The sequence below is a fragment of the Rattus norvegicus genome, chromosome 10 (genome assembly GCF_021556685.1).
Source record: "Rattus norvegicus strain SHRSP/BbbUtx chromosome 10, alternate assembly SHRSP_T2T, whole genome shotgun sequence".
NCBI lineage: Eukaryota > Metazoa > Chordata > Mammalia > Rodentia > Muridae > Rattus > Rattus norvegicus.
The window spans coordinates 77,070,511-77,090,519 of record NC_141543.1 but is presented as its reverse complement, the minus strand read 5'-3'; the positions used below and the strand labels follow the sequence as shown (position 1 = coordinate 77,090,519).

Below are 20,009 nucleotides of genomic sequence, written 5' to 3'. Positions count from 1 at the left end.
CTGGTCCCAGGCGCTGCGGGAGCCTCGGCTTACCGTGCAGACATGGCCAAGTCCAAGAACCACATCACACACAACCAGTCCCGCAAATGGCACAGAAGTGGCATCAAGAAACCCTGGTCACAAAGATACTCGAATCTCTTAAGGGGGTCAATCCCAAGTTTCTGAGGAACATGTGCTTAAGAAGCACAACAAGAAAGGCCTGAAGAAGATGCAGGCCAACAATGCCAAGGCAGTGAGTGCACGAGCAGAGGCCATCAAGGCCCTCGTGAAGCCTCAGGCGGTCAAGCCCAAGGTGCCAAAGGTCTCCAGTCGAAAACTCTGCCATCTGGCTTTCAGTGCTCACCCCAAGCTTGGGAAGAAGATTCGAAGCTACATGGCCAAGGGTTGTAGGCTCTGCCAACCAAAGCCCAAGGTTCAACCCAAGGCAGAGACCAAAGCTCCAGCTAAGGCCCAGGCTGCAGCTCCAGCCCAGGCTCCCAAGGGTGCCCAGGCCCCTGTGAAGGCCCCATAGAAAAGGCTTCTGCCAGTGTGAAGACAGATGGACTGCTGTGACACACCCACCTATACACCATTGCAGATGACCAGTGTCCTATGCTGTTTTTACAAATAAACTTGAGACAAGATCTGTTAAAAAAAAAAAAAAAAGCTTGTGTCTTCACGCAGGTTATCATTAGCTCTTAACCTTTCCTCATCCCTCCCTCTTCTCCTCTTAGAGTCCTTTTAAAGTTCTCATGGGAAAATGTTTTGAACTCTTCACTAAAGAGTAATCCAGGGGTTGGGGATTTAGCTCAGTGGTAGAGCACTTGCCTAGCAAGCGCAAGGCCCTGGGTTCAGTCCCCAGCTCCGAAAAAAAAAAAAAAAAAGAAAAAGAAAAAAAAAAAGAAAAAAAAAAGAAAAAAAAAAGAGTAATCCAGTCCAGAATAATTGTTTGGGGGAGGGATTTAACATCATGCATGGTTTTTCTTATTTATTTGTAAGTTTTCAAATATCAAGTACCAACTGTGTGCTAGAACATTTTAAGACACTGAACAACTGTATAGACAGAGTACCAACTCTCATGATTCTTACTCTCAGAGTTCACTTGCTTCTCAAAATAACCATAGAAAGTAAGGATGGCAGTATAGTAATGTATGCCTTACATGGCTTAGCTGCTCCAGGCACTAGAGCTCAGGTTGTATTAATGTGTCACATAACAAATATAACGTTTGTTTCCCTCATTTTACAGATGAGGAAACTGAGTCACAAAGAGGTAAAAGACTGGCTTCGAATCCTGAACAGCAGGACTTTATTCCTAGCTTATTAACCACAAGGCCAGATCATTTCGTTTTTACCTTTTTATTATAACTTAAAAAGAGAGGGTGAGGTTGATGTCTATCCAGCTCTGATTTCTCTAGTCCTAGAGTTTCTCGATGTACCCAGAGGCCTTATGGAATAAATGAGAGTGCATTGGAATTTCTTTCTTTTTCTTTTCTTTCCTTTCTTTCTTTTGCCAACTTTCTCTTCCAAAGAATTCGAACTGATTTCCAAGTAATTCTGGGTTTTGAAGTGAACCTTCCTGTGCTGCACATTCCCCAGCCAGCAGAAAGCTAGGGCCAAGGCTTGGGTCATCTTAACCGGGGCATCCAGCAGATGGCGCCATCTCAGTAGCCACCAGCTGGCCGCCGGGTCCCCGGGGCTCCGAAAGCTTCCCTGCCCTCCCTCACCGCCTTCTCTCTCCCCCCCTCCCTACGGAGCCCGGCCCACGTGACCTCACGGCGGCCAATGGGCGAGCAGAGAGGGCGAGCTGGTCCCTGTGGCCGCCATTAAAGCGAAGGGAAAACCCGTGAATTCGGATTAAAGGGGGAAAAACACCGCCCGCTGGGCCCACAAAATGGGGGAGACTACGGCGTCCAGGCGGTGAGGCGGCAGGAGAGCAGACGTTAGGCAGGCTTGGCCCAGGGACAACACGAGGACAGAGCCGGAGAATGGACTGAGCCCGCAGACACCGCCACCACCTCCGCCGCTGAGGAGACTCTGGGCTTAAGGACATCGCCGCTGCCGGGCCGGGGGCCCGGGCTGCTCTGCCGGTCCTCGCCCTTCCCGCCCCTCCGCGGGCGTCCCCGGGCCGCGGAGAACCCTCCCGGGCGTCAGGGCTCGGCCTGCTCCCACTCCGGCTCTGACTATTTATCGTGTCCCTGATTGTTATTTTTTTTTGTTTTTCGTTTTTTCTTTTTTAAATCTTTTTTTTTTTTTCTGGTGGAAGGGACAGACATCCCTTCCCCTCCTCTCCAGAGAGGGACGCGCGTCCGCGGGCTCCGCAGTCCCGGCGGCCGGCCGAGCGCGGCGCGGCCCTCCCGCCTGCGGCCTCGGCCCCGGGCGGCTGGGTGCCTCCGGGCGGCGGGGGCCGCGGCGGCGCCGGGGGGCGGCGGGGAGGGCGGGCGGCCCGGCGGCCTCCTCCCCACCGCCCCCCGCCCTCCCCGGTGTCTGTGTTTCTCTCTCTGGTCGGAGGCGGCGGTAATGGCGGATGGTGGGTTGTGGCGCCGGCGGCGGCTGCTGTGAGGGACGATGAGTTCCTCCTTCGTGTCGAACGGGGCCAGCCTGGAAGATTGTCACTGTAACCTCTTCTGCCTGGTGAGTGCGGGGGCCGCGGGCGATGGGGGAGGGGGCCGCGCCGTGCGCCCTTGGGCCGTGGGGGAGGGGGTCCGGGTCGCATCCAGATGCCGGTGTCCCCGGGCTAGGCCCCGCCGCCGGAGTCGGCCTTCTCCGAGGCTCTGCGGCCGCCCCCGGGAGACAGCGTCCGCTCACCCACCGGCCAGGGCTCTGCTAGGAAGAGTCTTGCCTTTTTTTTTTTTTTTTTCTTTAAAGTCTTTCCCCTCCTCCTGTCTTGTTTTGGAGTCTTTTTCTCCATCGTAGTCTTGTCCTTAACTTGGGTTCTTATCTGGCCGGATAGTAATATTTTCTTATGTGCTTCTTGCTTGCCCCCCCTCCACCCCCCGCCCCTTGTATGGAACAGCGTATCCCTTTTCCACACTTTCCAGGATTGCCCCTGCCTGCTTCACTGCCTTTACGCCCTTCCCTTGTAAGTGGGCTTCTCTTAAACAGGACCCCCCAAAACTTATGTATTAAAACCCTCTTCGTTTTATAAGTTAAACTAACACAGGGGTAGTTTCCTTATGGGTGACTTCAGATCTTTGTGTAAAAACAGTGTTTGCCAGTTCATATGTTTTCTTTTTAAACTTTGAAAACATTTTGCCATTTTGACAATTTCTAGCCATCTTGCTTTTATTAGAACATTATGTTTTTGTGAGAGTGGAGGGGCTAGTGGAGGAGGTACTGTGGTTTCGCACTAAACGTTCTATATTTGTCAGTTTTGCTTACGTTTTAAGAATGTTTTGAGCTGGCTGTTCCTTTTATTGAACTGAAAAGTGTGGGGAAGCTGGAATTAGGGATGTTCTAGTATGTATATGTAGGTCGGCCCAAATCGGATAACACCCAATAGTTAAGACTTTTTGTCAAAAGTACCAACTGTTGCAAATATCTAGTCCTGAATTAAACGATATCCGAGCTTCGTGAATGACTTTAAGTTGGAGTGACTTTTTCATTTTTCTTGTGCTGTGGGAAATATTAAGTCTATCATAGGTAAGTGAATTAAGTGGGTGGAGCATAACTAGTTGGCAAGCGTAAACTGCCAGTCATGTATCAGCAGTTTCATTTTTGGCACCGTATGCTTTCTGTCACCAAGTTAGAGTAAAGAATTATGAATTTCCTTTGTTGAATCTCTTTCACGATATGGTAAATGGGGATCTTTAACGTACTTCTGCCTTACAGATTAGACTGGTTTTCTCGACAGTGTCCATTAATCAGCATCTCATCACATGTAGTAAGATGTACAGCAGGTTTAACGTTTCTGTCTTCCCCAACTGGATCTATTTTTGGCACTTCGGTTTTTTTGAAGATAGATTAGCACAAATCTGACAGCTCCTTGGAAGTAGTTCTTTTCCTGAAGATGTGTGCTCGTGGGGAATTAGCAGGCTTTTTTTTTCTTTTCAGAAAAACATTCAGAGTCTTTTCATTAGAGCCATGACGTCTTACGACGTTGCAATGAGGGCCTTTACTTTTCAGTTCACCAGGGAGCGACTGTGACTGACGGCTAGAGAGGAATGTAGGCTAGAGACGACAGACAGGCTTACCATCATTGTTTCCTTGGTCGGCTTCCGATATGCTGTGTTTATTACAGACTGGCTACTCACGGGCATCTTTGATATTTTATTTAACAGTTTTGTATTCTTTTCCTTCAGTTCTTGTTGGTTGAAACATTAAAATTGGCCATGGTGTTTTGTTTGTTTGTTTGTTTGTTTGTTTTTTTAATTTTGTCAACTTTCAGTTCTTAAGCATGAATTGAAAATAGTGATTTTAATGAATCAAAGACTTTATAGTGAATATATATTTATATATAAATATGTAGTAACATAATATATTATATTTAATAATCGATATTGTTTATTTGAGTGAATATACAATAATATAGATATTATGCTTTCTTTTCCTTCAGGCCGACCTGACAGGAATTAAGTGGAAAAGATATGTATGGCAAGGCCCAACTTCTGCCCCTATTCTGTTTCCGGTGACAGAAGAAGACCCCATTTTGAGCAGTTTTAGTCGATGCCTTAAGGCAGATGTACTCGGTGTTTGGCGGCGAGATCAAAGACCTGGAAGAAGAGAATTGTGGATATTTTGGTGGGGTAAAGATCCCAATTTTGCTGACCTTATTCACCATGACTTATCAGGTGAAAGCAATTTATCCTTTTTCAATGTGCCTTAGCAACGTTGTATACTTTCCCCAATGTGCATATGCTGTGGTGGGCTGTCTTGTCAGTGGGAAGCTATAAGAGCAGTTGCCATGCTCTGTTTAACCATCCTTGTTTTAGTTTCCTCAAGTTAGCCATGTAGATTACAGCCCAGCTCCCTTCTGTAGTTTCTCACAGACAGTTTGTATCTAGGGAAAGCATTTTCATTAACCTGAGAAAAATGGAATCTGGAAGCATGGTGTTTTTCATAGTTATATAATAGTTTTGAAGTCAAGTGTAACTCACCTTTGAGTCTATTTTGCTATGTTCTTTTTGTCTAACCCTGTGGGCGGGTCTAGAAATGTAACTTTGGCATATATTTTCAAAAGTATAGTTTTATTTTAATATTATTTAGGATTATGTGTTAACCCAGGGAGGTATATGCTGTTTTTTGGGGGGTGGATGGGAGTGTCTTTTAGATACTGCTTCATCAAAGAATAAATTACTAAAGACAGTGCCATCTTTATAACTTAAAGGACAAAGGTCAGTCTGAAAGTTTGCACAGAAATAGTTTATTACAAGCACATCAATATTACTTCCTTTTTATTTTCTTGACTTTTAGGGCCAAATGTACTTGAGAAAGCAACTATAGCCCTTGATGAAAATTACTGGTTATGTTTATTTTAAACTCAGTATAAGTGTATTTTTTATTGATATAAAATAAACTTGGAGGAACCAAGTTCTAGTTTGATAGGATTTTTCACAGTTAAATTGAATTTCTTTTTTTAAGGTCTTTAAAGTTTTCTGTGTGAAGAGGGAGAGCAGGTGTGGATATGTGTGTGCCACTGTCGTGTGGGGTCAGAGGACAACCTTCTTAGAGTTCTGTTTCCTCCATCGTGTTGAGACAAGGTTTCTCTGATTGTTTTTGCTGTTCTGAAGCATATCGTAGGCTACCTGGCCCTCTTTGTTTCTGACTGCTTCCTATCTCTGCTCCCCATCTTAGTGTGGGGTGCTGGAGTCACAGATGCAGGACATCTGGTTTTTTTATATGGGTTCTGGAAATGGAACTGAGACTGGCTAGTTTTTACCCTATTCTCCTGATCTTGGGTCATTTGAAAAAAAACCTTTCTTGTACGATAGTTATCTGTGGTTTATGATTTTGAACTATAGAATCTTTTATTTTATATAAAATATAATCCAGAAGTCATGTAGCCTTATATAAATATCTTGTCTACTCATAGGGTTTAGTCTTCTTGATAATGTTGGCACAGCTTCTGAATGCACTTTTGTAGTTGAGACTGAGTCTTGCTGTGTTGCCTTGAATTCAAAGCCCTCCCTGAAGCCCAGTCTCAGAGCTGGCATTACAGGTGTGTGCTGCCCTGCACAGCCTTGAACAAACCTTTCCATGGAGTGCATTCTGTGTAATCAGAGATAACTCTAATACATAGTGTTTAGTTTTACCATAGTGATAGGAATGTTTTGAAGGTTAAAAGTCTATTAAAGGGGGTTGGGGACTTAGCTCAGTGGCAGAGCGCTTGCCTAGCAAGTGCAAGGCCCTGGGTTCGGTCCCCAGCTCCAAAGAAAAGGAAGAAGAAAAAAAAGTCTATTAAAATAGAATATGAACTGTTTATTAACAATGTATGTTGTTAAAACACTTTGTATAGCTATTTTTCTTCTGGATTTTAGGTCATCAGAAGTATGTTCTCAAGCAAAGCTTGGTTAGAGTTTAAAGTCTTCTTCTCCTTTAGCATCATTTTAAAATGACATCACCTCACTCTAATACAGATACTGATCTTGAATATGATAATTTTTGGATATCAGATTTTTACTGCTGCCAGATTCTGCTAAGTGCTATTGAATAACTAAACATTTTTATCAAAGTGGAAGTGACCAAAAGAGTAAATGTAAACACAAACACAGTTGAGTAGCTTGTGACTACTGTTTCAAAGCCAGCCCTGAACTCTTGGTTTATAAAGTCAGTGGTATTTATATAATGTTTTCGCTTCTTTTTTTTTTTTTTTTCTTTTTTTTGGTTCTTTTTTTCGGAGCTGGGGACCGAACCCAGGGCCTTGCGCTTCCTAGGTAAGCGCTCTACCACTGAGCTAAATCCCCAGCCCCGTTTTCGCTTCTTTTTAACCTGTCATTTACTTTAGAAGGTTACTGAAATCAGACTATCTTAAAGAATAATAAGGTCTTTTCAGAGGGAGTATATTTATCTTGCCCTTTTTTTTTTTTTTTTTTGCTCCAGGGACACCGTCTGCCTCCCTTTTGGGGTAATTAGTGTGTCTCTGTGCTCTAGCTAACCCCTTTTTCATTTCTTCCCATCTGTGGCACTCCGTTCCCTTCTTTTAAGCTCCCTTGAGAAGAGAGCAGCTGGACAGTAGGGGTGGCATCAGCTGCATGAGGCATCCTGAGCTCCAAGTGGAGGTGTAGCAGTGAGGAAAGAGGACCAGGAAGGACCCAGGTGGTAACTAAGAGGCTAGTTAATTTGGCTTGAGCCCACTCTTCTCAGGCAGTGTCCCTCTATTTGGTTCAACACCTACTACTTCTTGTTACTGACATGTTTGTGATTATGGTAATATTGTCCTCTTTATTGGGGATAGAAGTATAAGGAAGGCATTCATTTTTTTAAAGATTAGATTTCTCTGTTTTTTGTTTTTTTCACTGATGTGTTCAATAACCAAACCACAGAGTAGCCACTTTATCTACTCTGTCTCATTTACATCTGTTTTTAAGAGTAATTTTCTTTGAGGTAATTTTAGATATACATAAAACTTGGCAGGGTAGTGTGGAGAGTGCCTATGCATCTCTCACTTAACTTTCTTTATTCTTAATAGCTGTATCAGAATGATGGAGTTTTAAAAACTCATAAATCAATATTGTTATGATATTAAAATATTTATTTACTTCACTTGGATTTATTTTACCTAGTTCTGTTGTTTTTAGGATCTGGTCTAGGCTGCCAAATGACATTTACCTGCTCTCTCATTTTTTTGCTTTTCTAGGCATTGACAGTTTCTCGGGGAACCTCCCTGCTTCCTTTTTATGATTTTGACAGTTCTAAGAGTCTAGAGTCTAGTCAGGTTTCGTAGTGCATGTTAAATTTAACCTTTTCTTCTGCCTTATACCATTTAGCACATGTCTGAGTTACCATTAAGTTTAGCTAATGTATAGCCAGAAAACATAAACCGAGTAAATTGTATTCCACACTTTGAATTTTTCCTTATTTTGTATCAGTAGTACTTGATGCTGTCTTGCAAAGTAATTTGAGAAGGCCTGATGATTTTTGGATAAGGATTTGTGCTCATTCGTATTAGCTTAAGTATAGCATTCCAGAAAGACATTTGTTTAAAAAGAAAAATCCCTTGAATTTAAAAGCTAATATACGAGTTTTTATTGTATTTCTAGGATAATGGACAGTTGAATCCATGTTGGTTTATTTTGGTAGAAAAAGAATTAGAGAAGAATTTTCTGGTTACAGGTTTTCGAGTTGTTTAGTAGTTGTGTGATAATGAATGACAGAGATGTGAAGTTGGTGATGGGAAATCTTAGCTCACTGGTTCCTGTCAGGTCTCCAATGGGCATGATTGATTGGCTCCTTTACATGTACTGTTAGTTTGCTGTTTTAAAAAGCAAGATTGTATAATTTCATTTGGTGTGTCTTTGAACATTTCTGTGCCTTTTTATTCTGTATCCTAAGAGTTTGAAATTTTATTGCAGCCATTGTTTTTTTATTCTTAAAAACAAAACAATTCCCTCTCCCAAGATTGTTTTCTTAAAAAAATCATAAGGTAGATTATGATGAGACTGGATTTCTCAAGGAAAAAATATGCTGAATCAAGGCTAAAAATACTTGTTCTTTTTTTGTGGTTTTGGAGGTCTCTATATAGGAGTTTAACAACATATCCAGATACTTTCGTTATAGTAGAGTTTCATAATGCATGCTGCCTAACTGGGTCATTATTCCAGATTTAATTTTGGATGCTTTTATCAGAGGACATTAATTATAGTGGACTTTAACCTTAACGGGCAGCGTTTAGCAGAGTTGATAGACACAAAGGCAGCAAGCTAAGATGTGCTGAAGAGTTACTTCTATCTTTGTTTTAAAATTCTTAAACTGTGTCCCATTTCCTTGGCTAGTCTTAGGGGTGGTGACTGTGTGTGTGCTCTGTAGTATCTTTTTTTGAGCAAGAAAGTGTTAACATTTAGATTGTCATGTCAGATATAACAATCACCTCACTAAGCTGTTTTAAATAAATTTTCAAGTTCTTTTGGCCCTGAGTGAATGATGTGATAGCTTAAGGCAGTTAGTGATATTTGTTGATTTAATGAGTTATGAATGAGAAATAATTATTAAGAAAAACACTGATTTTGACATGTTGATTTTTTTTTCAAGAAATCTGTACTATTTTCTAACATGCTAATTTTTGTGTCATTCCTTATTCATTGGCATATGTTGCATCTTAGTTGTTTAGCAAAATTATAGGGAAAAGATGCCTTTTTAAAAATCGGCTGATCACCATGGAGATATTTAAAGAGGTCATTTTTTTTTAGGAAAATATTGAATATGGTTGTGTCAACTCTTTTGCTTTTGATACTGATTTCTTTTTCTAATCATAATTATTTTGATGACCTATGACACATCCTTTGGCACTCCTATAATCTGTGTTCTTTAGCATTTGAACTTTTGTGTTGCACTCTACAAATAATTTGCAAAATTTTTTGAGTAACACTGATGGTTAAGAGTTTTAATACCAATAGTAATGGAAAAGTACTAAAAACAGAATGGAAACGTGTTTTCTCTGGGGATTAAAGATACAAGAGGAGGAAAACATTTATTTATTTAAGTGCATTAAGCAGACTTTTTCCCATTAGCCTCTGGTTAAGGTCTAAAGTGCCTGTTAAAGCTTCCATGTGTTCTCTCCCCCTTTCTCTCCTTGTTACAGTGCTGGTGTTGATATTCAAGGATCTTTTAATTAAAGAGAAGAGATACATAGTACTTGTCTTAGGTAGATGGTTCTGCCATTCACTGTTTATATCTGTGAGTACAGTATGTAGAAAGTACTTCTTGTTCTTACAACAGCAGGGTATTAGAAACTTGATTCAGTATACACTTTTTGTTTTTAGGTGACACTCTTCCCAAAACAGAACCCAAATTTCTTTAGACTTTTTATTGGGTATTTTATTAGGAGTTAATATTTCATTAGCCATGAAAAATGAAAATGGAATAGTTCTTGGTCACTTCCAATAGTAGTGTAAATAGTTGCACTTACCATGTAGATGGAAGGTGTATTTTAGAGATTTTTTTTTTTTTTGCCTTAGGTGTTCCTGTTTGTACTAATGAGAATTATGAGCTTTTGGAACAAGAAGAGCATTCTGTTCTTCTGAAAGTATTAAGTTCATATTAAATTTCTCTAGATAAAAGTTAAAGCAATGAGACAAGTCCTTGAGAATTAATGCTTCTTTCACAAAAAAATGTATGTGCATACATTGTGTGTGTGTGTGTGTGTGTGTGTGTGTGTGTGTGTGTGTGTGTGTAGGAGGAGAGACATGTGCACTGAATACATGTGGAAGTCAGAAGACAACTTTGTGCAATTATTTCTCTTTCTAGTCTCATACATTCTGAGGATCAAACTCAGGTCATCAGGCTTGGCAGCACACACTTTACCCACTGAACTATCTTGCTGGCCTTGGTTATCCAAACCACATTTGGTATTCTTAGCTTAAATTTAGTTGAAATAGATTTTTTAAAATAAAATCATAGTTTTTAGGACATGTAAAAAATGTATAAACAATTGTAACTTTTGCTTTTCTAAAGATTTTTGTTTTTAAACACAAAGCAATTTGTAATTTGCTAAACAGTCTTTTTGTAAAAATATAAACTACATTTATGTATTTATTTTGTTACTGTGTATGTCTGGCTATACACATACAGTGCACACATGTGGAGTTCAGAGAACATCTGTGGGCATCTGTTCTTGCCTTCTACCAAATGGATCCTGGGACTCAAACCCAGGTCGCTAGGCTTGCTGAGCTATTATTGGTTCAAAACAGTCTTTTAGTGAATTGGAACTTTGTACTTAATACTCCTGTTTTAAACTGTAGTAAACAGTTAAAGAGGTAAATTATTTGTAAATTTTAAACGAATTTATTTGAATTAATCTAAAATAATTAATTTAAATGAATAATAACTTGTAGCTTAGATATGTATAGAAGTAACTGTATCTTATGTCTTCTTAAAACTTGGCAATAGTTAAGCAGTCTATTTTGATAATGGCTACTTCTATAATGCAAATGTTAGAACCATTGTGTTGTTGAGAAGATAGGGAGTTTTGAAGGTAATAAAGGACATTGAACTGGTGGAGAACTGGGAGCAGTTCCTGTCATATTTCTTTTGGAATTATGAACACATGTATTTCTATTGTCATGTAATTTGAGATACAAGTTTTAATGAAGCTATTTGACTTTGAAATCAGAGGTCCTTGCTAAGCTAAAAGATGGATTCTTTTTTCTCTTAGCAGCTCACACATATGCTTGTGATCTAGACCTTAAATAAGTGGAGTCACTGTGCGCCCACTCCTTTTCTCTCAGAATATCTTTATAATAAGATGAGACCCATAAGCATTTTAGTTTTAAGTGAAGTAGATAAGGATCTCTAACATACTGAATGTGAAATTTTCCTACTTAAAATTACTTTATTCTAGCCTGCGAGTATTACCATTTTCCTTTGTTTTTCTATAGAGGAACAATCTTAGTTACTTTGAAAGGCCTGACAGTGATTTAGGAAAGAACACTTGAAAGAACAACATAAAATCAGCATTAACCTTTGTAGTGGCAGTTTCCAGTGCAGTTAAAGTCCACTGTCATTATGGTTTTTAGTTAATGTTTACTCTGATCATTTGTTGTAATACATTCTGAATATAAACCGAATGTCACTTTTAATACATCTCTGTTTTTATTCAAAAGCTCATAGTAAATGTTATTTTTCTAGGTTCAGCATGTAAGTTTGTGAAGTGAGAAATATTTGTCCTTTTGTTTTATTTGAAAATTAAATGAGAGCAAGACGTAGTGGCATAGGTCTGTAACCTCAACACTTGAGAGGCTTGAGAGGCTGAGACAGAAAGATCATGAGTTCAAGGCTAGCCTCACAGAGCAAACTCCTGTCTCAAGAAAAAAAGATGATGGTACATAATTAAAAAATGTTTATGGCTGGGAGTGGTAGCTCATATACATACAATCCCAGTACTAAGTATTGGGATCCTGAGACAAGAGGATTGCTGAGAGTTCAAGGCCAGCCTGGTCTACATAGTTGGCTTCAGGACAACTGGGTTAAAAAGAAAGACAAAGGAAAGGTCATATAAAGATATAGTATAGAAAATTCTTAATTATATTTGGGCTAACAAAATAATATGTAAATTGCTAAAGTGGTATCTATCATTTTTTGTTACCTTTATTGAATGTTTCATTATAGATGAAAGAGTGAATTTTGTTCTCTGAACTGTGTCCAGACTTACCAGTGATTGATTTCTGTCCCCTACCCACTACCCCTGAAACTTAGAGTGACTAATAGATTTGAGGCTATGTAGTTAGTGAAGAGCAATACTTCTTATGACTGATGTCATTTAAAATATGTTTATATTTCCTCCTTTACTGAATACTCATGTGAATCACTGAAATGAGATCTATTTGATAATTAACACATCGTGGCAGCAGCTTCCTTTATACTCGTCACTGAGTTTTGTAGTTGAGTCATAGATTAGAATGCTGATGGTCATGAAATGTTTTGAGTTTAATTATTAACTGGCTCCGCTGTCTGCCCCTCCCCCACCTCAGGTTAAATGATTAGAGGAATTAGGACAAAGTGAGCAGTTTAGAAACAGGCATCATATGGTATGTTTAGTATTTTCTATGTTATACAAGAAAATACCCTTTTTCAAAATACAGAAAACAAGTCTTTATGTTTATGATACCATTGCTATCTTTTATATTGTGGAATATAGTTTTTGGGCAGTTTTGTAGAGCTCTTAGACATTGTCTGTCTTGTAGGATATCTTTGAAACCTGGTACTTTGATGTTTAAAGATGTGTTAAAGAACACCTAGTGGTGCATATTTGTTATCCTCACACTCAGGAGATAGAGGCCAGGTTCCCTGTCAAGGACCAGACCAGCCTTGGCTACATACTAAGTTCCATCCCATCCAGGTCTAAATAGTGAGACTCTAAAACAAACAAACAAACAGCCCCCCCCTTCAGTTGAAGAGATCGAAAGGTTGCAGATCTGTATTCTGAGGTAAAGGAGAGAGCTATGGATACAGACATCGGTCTGCCACATATTGAGTTCTGTCTGAGAAGATGTAGTCTCACTAACTTACTTTGTACTTGATTTTTTCTTTAGAAGAGGAAGATGGAGTATGGGAGAATGGCCTTTCCTATGAATGCCGTACTTTGCTTTTCAAAGCAGTTCACAATCTGTTAGAACGATGTTTAATGAACCGAAACTTTGTACGAATTGGCAAGTGGTTTGTGAAGCCATATGAGAAAGATGAAAAACCTATAAATAAAAGGTAAGCTATCCTATTTTCCTCTTTTGATAGTTGTTTGCTAGTTTTATGAGATGTATATAATAAAGAGTTAATATATTTTACAGACATATTCAGAAGTTAATGTTGGCAAAATACTACAAGTATTTAATTTTTATAATTACTTTCCTCTCCCTTTCTACATTTTGAGAATTTTATTGCAATGGGAATGAGCTACATGTTGTTGTAAAAATATAAAAAATATACATATACTTTTTATTTTTGGTTGTTGTTTGAGCAGTGTCTCTCTGTGTGGACCTGCCTGGCTTGGAACTTGATTTGCAGAATAGACTGACCTTGAACTCCTGATTGATGTCTGATAGGGCTGACTCATTTAATTTTTAAAGATTTATTTTTGTTTTACATGTATGTTTATGCGTTTTACATGAATATCTCCAATGCTTGTGTAGCATGTGAGTGCCTGATGTGTGAGGAGGCCGGAAGAGGGTTTTGGATCTTTTGGAACTAGAGTCACAGATGATTGTGCGCTGCCACATGGGAGGTGGGAGTGGAACCCAGGTTCCCTGTAAGAGCAGCCAGCGTTCTTAACTTCTGAGCCATCTTCAGCCCCTAAATTCTCCAATCTAAAGTTGTTTAAAGTAAATTGGTGTTCTTCTGCATAAGATGTGTTTAATTTTAGGGGATTTAATTTTCTTGAGCTCTGGATTAGATTTATGACACAAAAAAGTAGGAAAGTTGCAGATGGAGGTACATAGATCTTTAGGGCAAGCTTTATTTTTGAGATAAGATCTTACTAAATGGTATAGCCTTAGGTATCCTGGAGCTCACTGTGTATACTAGGCTGATCTCTTACTCACAGAGACTCACCTGCCTTTGCCTCCCAAGTGCTGGGATTAAAGGTGTGTGCCATCACTGCCTGACCAGATTTTATTTTTAATGGGAAAATATGTTTTTAATTTTTTGAGATAGTTATATATTTTTTTCTTTTCCTTTCTCCCTCTATTCCCTCCCTACCCCTTATTCTCTCTTGCTCTCATTTACATTTATGGACTCTTTCTTTAGTTGTTGGTGTGTGTGTGTAAACTCTGGGCATGGTGTGGAGCAGGTCTAAAACCACAGCACTCACTGTGGGAGGTGGTGCTGGGAGGGTCCCTGGCACTTGCTGGCAGCCAGCCCAGCTCTAGGTTCTGTTTCAGGAGGCTAAGATGGAGAGTGGTAGAGTAAGACATTCTCCATGATCTCTTTGCTGCTTCTGTACCACACACGCGCGCGTACACACGCACACTGTCTGCCTCTGTCCATATTGTCTGTCTTGTCTCTCTGTCTCCCTATCCTTTTTGTGGTAATAGGGATCAAATACATGCCAAGCAAGTGCTCTCCCCACTGAGTTGTATTTCTAGCATTTAGTTGTATTTTTATTTTGAGGCTACCTTTCTGAGTTGCCCAAGTTGGCTTCAAACTTGTAATCTTCCTGTGTCAGACTCCAGAGTAGTTGGAATTGTGGCATGCACCACATGGTAAGTCCAGGAAGATATAGGGACGCAGACATAGTTAATTTGTCTAGTAGTTTGCAGGGACTGAAAGACAAGAAGTGGAGTCACCTTATAGTTATTGTGCATTGAGAATAGGTATAAAGAACCCTTAAATCTATGAGTAATTAACCATTCAAACAAGTTAGTCTTTAGATAATTGTATAAAAAAAATCTGATATTTTATCTTAAATAGTTGAGGGGTTGTTCTGCAGTTAGATGGATTTTGTGCTAGTCACTAAGTTTGCTAGTGAGATTATAAGCAAATTGGATGGTGTAAGAACCAGTGACTTTCGGGCTGGAGAGATGGCTCAACAATTAGGAGCATTGACTGTTCTTCCAGAGGTCCTGAGTTCAATTCCTAGCAACTACATGGTGGCTCACAACCATCTGTAATGGGATCTGATGTCCTCTTATGGTGTTTTTGAAGACAGCTACAGTGTGCTCATATACATAAAATAAATAAATAAATCTTAAAAGAACCAGTGACTTTCTATACTTGAGATGCTTGATAGTATATCCAAGTAAGACTCTGGAATAAGAGTATTATTGAGTTTATATTTTGGTAAACATTTTGTCATGTTGAATCTGTTATAACCATTTTGCTGAGTGGACAGTTAAGTTTGTTCATTTGGCAAGAGTTTTTTTTCTTTTGAGCCAGGTCTCATTGTGTTGTCCATTGATTCCTAGTGCACTTGATCTTCCTACCTTACCTTTCTACTAGTTGGTAATATAGGTAGGTCCCTCTGTACTAGCTTAACTTTTTTTTTTTAATTATTACATTTACTTATTAATCCACACCCCGTTTCTCTGTGTGTATATTTATGTTTGTATGTATGTATGTGAATGATGGCCTTCACATGCTACATAGCATGTCTGTGAATATCTTTTGGAAGTTTGTTACCTTCTGTTATGTGGCTCCTGGGAACATAACTTATTGACATGTTTGATGGCAAATATCTTTATCCACTTAGCTAATCTCCCCAGCCTCTTGCTTACCAAGTTTTAAAAACTTGAAGGAAGATGTACAGGACAGAAGGAAATTGATCTTCAACTCTTTTTTGAGGCAACTGATAATGATGTCTTACAGTATATACTGGCATAGGAGATCTTGCTAAGTAGCAGATGATATTATATACAGTATTATAAAATTCGTAGCTCAGACTGGCCTGGAATAACTGTGTAGCCTAGACTAATCTAGAATCTGTGGTGCTCCTCATGCCTCAGTGTTCAGAATGGTGGGTTTACAGGCAGGATTTACCACATCTGGCTAGTATTTGATTTTAATATATACTATAATCTTATCCCATACATTCAGTGGTAGATATGTAACTTTTTATGAAAACAGTATTACTAATTTTATTAGTCTTTGACATCTTTATTTTATATATTATCTTTAGCCTCAATTTTAAAAGGCAACATATTTTACAAAACATACATAGGTGAGCGTGCATATACACACATAGACACGTATAAATCCGGGATAAAATGGATACATGGTAGATATAACAAAAAGGAGATAGGATCAAGACTGGTTTTGTGTGTTTTTCTGTCCTGGGAAAGAACCTGACCCACAAAGATTAAGATGTTCCTGGTTTCTGTTTTGAGGGGAAGGATAGGAATAGAATATTTCAAGCATTTGTGGTAAGTTGTCGTAATTAGAATATTAAAACTGACATGGTGGCACATGTCTGTCTGTAATGCCAGTACTTCAGAGACTGAAGTTGCAAGTTCAAGATCAACCCAGATTACATAGTGAGTCTTATTGAACCACAATTTCCCCTTAACTCTTAAAGAAAGAAAAGGAAAAGAACATTAGGATGAAATATTGAAAAACAAAGCTTTTTCTCCTCTTAAAGATATTTTGTGCCTGTACTGTTCACTGTGATAGTCACTAGCTGCTTGCTGCTATTTAAACCCAATACACTGAAATTAAGATAAAAATTACTTCTTTAGTTTCATAAGCTACATTTTAAATTCTTATTCTATATAATGGCTGTTGTTTTGTATAATAATGGTTCAGAGATGGGGCATCTTATCATTGTAGAAACTTCTTTTTTTTTCTTTTCTTTTTTTTGGAGCTGGGGACCGAACCCAGGGCCTTGCGCTTGCTAGGCAAGCGCTCTACCACTGAGCTAAATCCCCAACCCTAGAAACTTCTTTTGGATGATGTTGCCTTTATAACTAACATAGTTTTTAGTGTTTTATGCAAGCAGTTGATCTAGTGATTTTTTTTTAAAAATCAATAGGCAAAATAATATGCTTTTATGCTTTAAAGTGCAATAATAAAACTATTTACTCCTACATGTGGCTTCTACATTATCTCCTGATCTCTAAAATTAATTAAAAATAAACACTGTGACATATAAATCTCTCATGGAAAGGAATTGGTAGCAGTTAATAGGTTTAGGGTGATCTTTGTTCCTTGGATCTCTTACTACCTCTGAAAAGTTCAAGGTCATAGGTATTGTTATGTGTTGTCATTATTGTTTGAGAGAGTGTCATGCTTATGTAGTCTAGCTTGGCCTTGAACTGAGCCTGTAGGCATGTATTACTGTGTCTCCTTTACTAATATGTTTCTTTTCTTTGAATTTTCTTGGGTAGCGTAAAGAAATAAAGTAGACAGGAGCCACGTGCATAGTGTAAAGTTTCTGTTACACTGTTATTACATATGTGTGTGTGTGTATGCGCCCCTCCCCCAATAAAATTAAAGCCCAAGTAAGGTGAAACTAATTTTAAGAATATTTTACTTAGTTTGGTACACTTGAAATACTTTTTAGAGCATAAATCTATCTCTGAGATATTTCCTTTTTTTTTAATTGTGAGGCCTTTGAGTGTGTATTTTATCCTCAGAGCATATCTTGATTTGGATTGGCCATAGTCCAAATGATTATAATTACATGGTGATTGTTTAACAACTAGTTTAACTTGTTAATTAAACTTAACTTGTTAATGTTGGTTGCTTATTGTCCAGTACCGGGTGCTCTCTGCCTGGAATCAAGTTGTGTGTGGTAGAGTCCCAAAGGTCCCTGTGTCAAGGTATCCACTATCTGCCCAGTTAGGCTTAGTTATTTCTTCAAACTGTCCACCACACCCTAGCCCAGCCCACCCCTGTAGTTTTTCTAGAACTGATTTGCTCTTACTGAGTCTGATCCTGCAGGGTGCTATGCTACCTGTACCCCAACGGATTTTGTTATGGTGCTTAAATCATTAGGATTTCTATCGCTTTTAACATTTTCATCTTTTCCAGGAATATTTTGAGGAAAATTACGCCCTAAGAATGACTTTTTCCCCTTTTCACTGATTTTTTTTCTTACTTCTATTTTCTACTACTGTTCTTAGAATTGACTTCAAACAAATCTTTTTTCATGATTGTTTTTAGATGCTAATGAGACTTTTATGAAATGAGGAAGTCAGTAAGGGAGCTTGGCCTAAGTAGGACTGATAAGGCCCTGTTCATAGTTAAGGGTTTACTGTAAATGACTGCAAATCTTAAAACATTCCTACGGTTTCTCTAGCTTTATAGGTAATGAAGTGTAAGCACATAGCAGTTTCTACAGTGCTACACAGGACTAAGGGCTGGAGCTGACTGCCAGGACATGAAAAACAGAACTTGTAAGCCCTGTTAGGCAGACGATTATATTTTGTACACTTAGATCTTTTTAAAGAGTAATAGTAAATAGTAAAAGCAGAGAATAGCAAAAGGAAAGAATTAAAGACTTCAAACTTCATAGAGTAATTGTTTTTTAAGGATTTTTTTTATAATGTTCAGTAATATGTTCACTAAATGTGTAGAAGTAATAGAATATTCATTCAATGATACATTCTTTGGGATTTTCGGATAGATACTTTGTTCATGGACATATTAAGAATGTTGGACATTGCTGATTAATAGTGGCTCGTAAAGTTGTCTGAGTATGGAAATGATCTGGAGAACATCTAAAGATTATTGATAACAGGACTGGGGCTGTTAAGTGGAGGACTTGCCTAACAGCACGAAGTCCTCAGTTTAGTCTGTAGTACCTCTCTTGTATTTGGGAAGTGGAGGCAGGAGGACCAGAAGTTTATGGTTGATTACATATGAGTTTGAGGTCATCCTATGATGTATGAGCTCCTGTAATCAGTCAATCAGTCAGTCAGTCAGTCAATCAATCAAATTATTGCTTGTGCTGAGCCTATTACATGGGCTAACCTTAATGTATAAATTTGAAAGCTGTTAGCTGGGCATAGTGGCACCTGCCTTTCTCAGCCCCTGGGAAGCAGAGGCAGAAGGATCTTTGTGAGTTTGAGGCCAGCCTGGTCTACAGAGAGACTTCAGGACAGCTAGAGCTATAGAGTGAGACTGCCTCAAAATCAACACAAATAAATATAAATAAATAAAAAATTAGAAAAATAAAATAAAAAATAGGAAACTATTGAATTCATGGAATAAAAGTAATCTAGGAATTTAAGATAAGTAGGTTTAAAATATTATAAAAACACATGTAACAAAATGTATCATTTTTGCCCTTTTTCCGGTATTTCAATGGTGTTAAGGAAATTGACATGGTGGTACAATTGACATTTTCTGCCCTTTGGTCCATGGCAAACAACTTTTCTGTTTTTTTAATAAGCGTTTTAAGTACCTCATATAAGTGAAAGCATATAATATTTGTTATTTTGTATGTGACTTATTTCATGTGGCATACCTTCAAGTTTTAACAACATTGTAACATGCGAGAGGTTTTTTTTCTTTAAGACTAAACAGTAACCCATTGTACATTTAGTGTATTGTGTACTTGCTCATTGGCTGGCATCTGAGTCATTTCTATGTTTTGTCTATTTGTTGTAAACACTAGTGTGCAAATATTTCCTCAGGTCCCTGTTTTTCATTCTGTGGTTACCTACTCAGAAGTGAAATTGCTGCTTTTTATGACAATTTTAAATTTAATTATCTGAAAAATTGCCATACTGTTTCTCATTGTGGCTATAGTGTTTTACATTTTCATTGGCAATATAAGAGTTTCAGTCTCATTGCACCCTTAACAGTGCTTGTTATTTACTGGTTGTTTGTTAAGTAACCATTTTTGTTGGTGTGAAGTGGTATCCTATGTTTCTGATTTGTAGTTCCTTAATTACTATGGCTATTGAGCATAGTTTCTTTTTGGCTGCTTATATGTTGATCTAGAAAAATAC

General features: G+C 38.6%; 1 protein-coding gene and 1 pseudogene across 1 annotated transcript in view; both read left to right on the top strand.

Moving 5' to 3' along the window:
• Positions 1-208: 208 nt before the first annotated feature.
• On the top strand, positions 209-511 carry LOC148003023 (large ribosomal subunit protein eL29 pseudogene; annotated as a pseudogene).
• Positions 512-2,473: 1,962 nt separating this feature from the next.
• Positions 2,474-20,009, top strand: part of Med13 (mediator complex subunit 13) — an 89,572-nt gene continuing 72,036 nt past the window's right edge. Inside the window, 3 exon segments of the mRNA NM_001415085.1 lie at positions 2,474-2,610; positions 4,532-4,766; positions 13,161-13,329. Coding sequence (NP_001402014.1) covers positions 2,545-2,610; positions 4,532-4,766; positions 13,161-13,329 — 470 coding nt within the window. The 5' untranslated portion in view covers positions 2,474-2,544.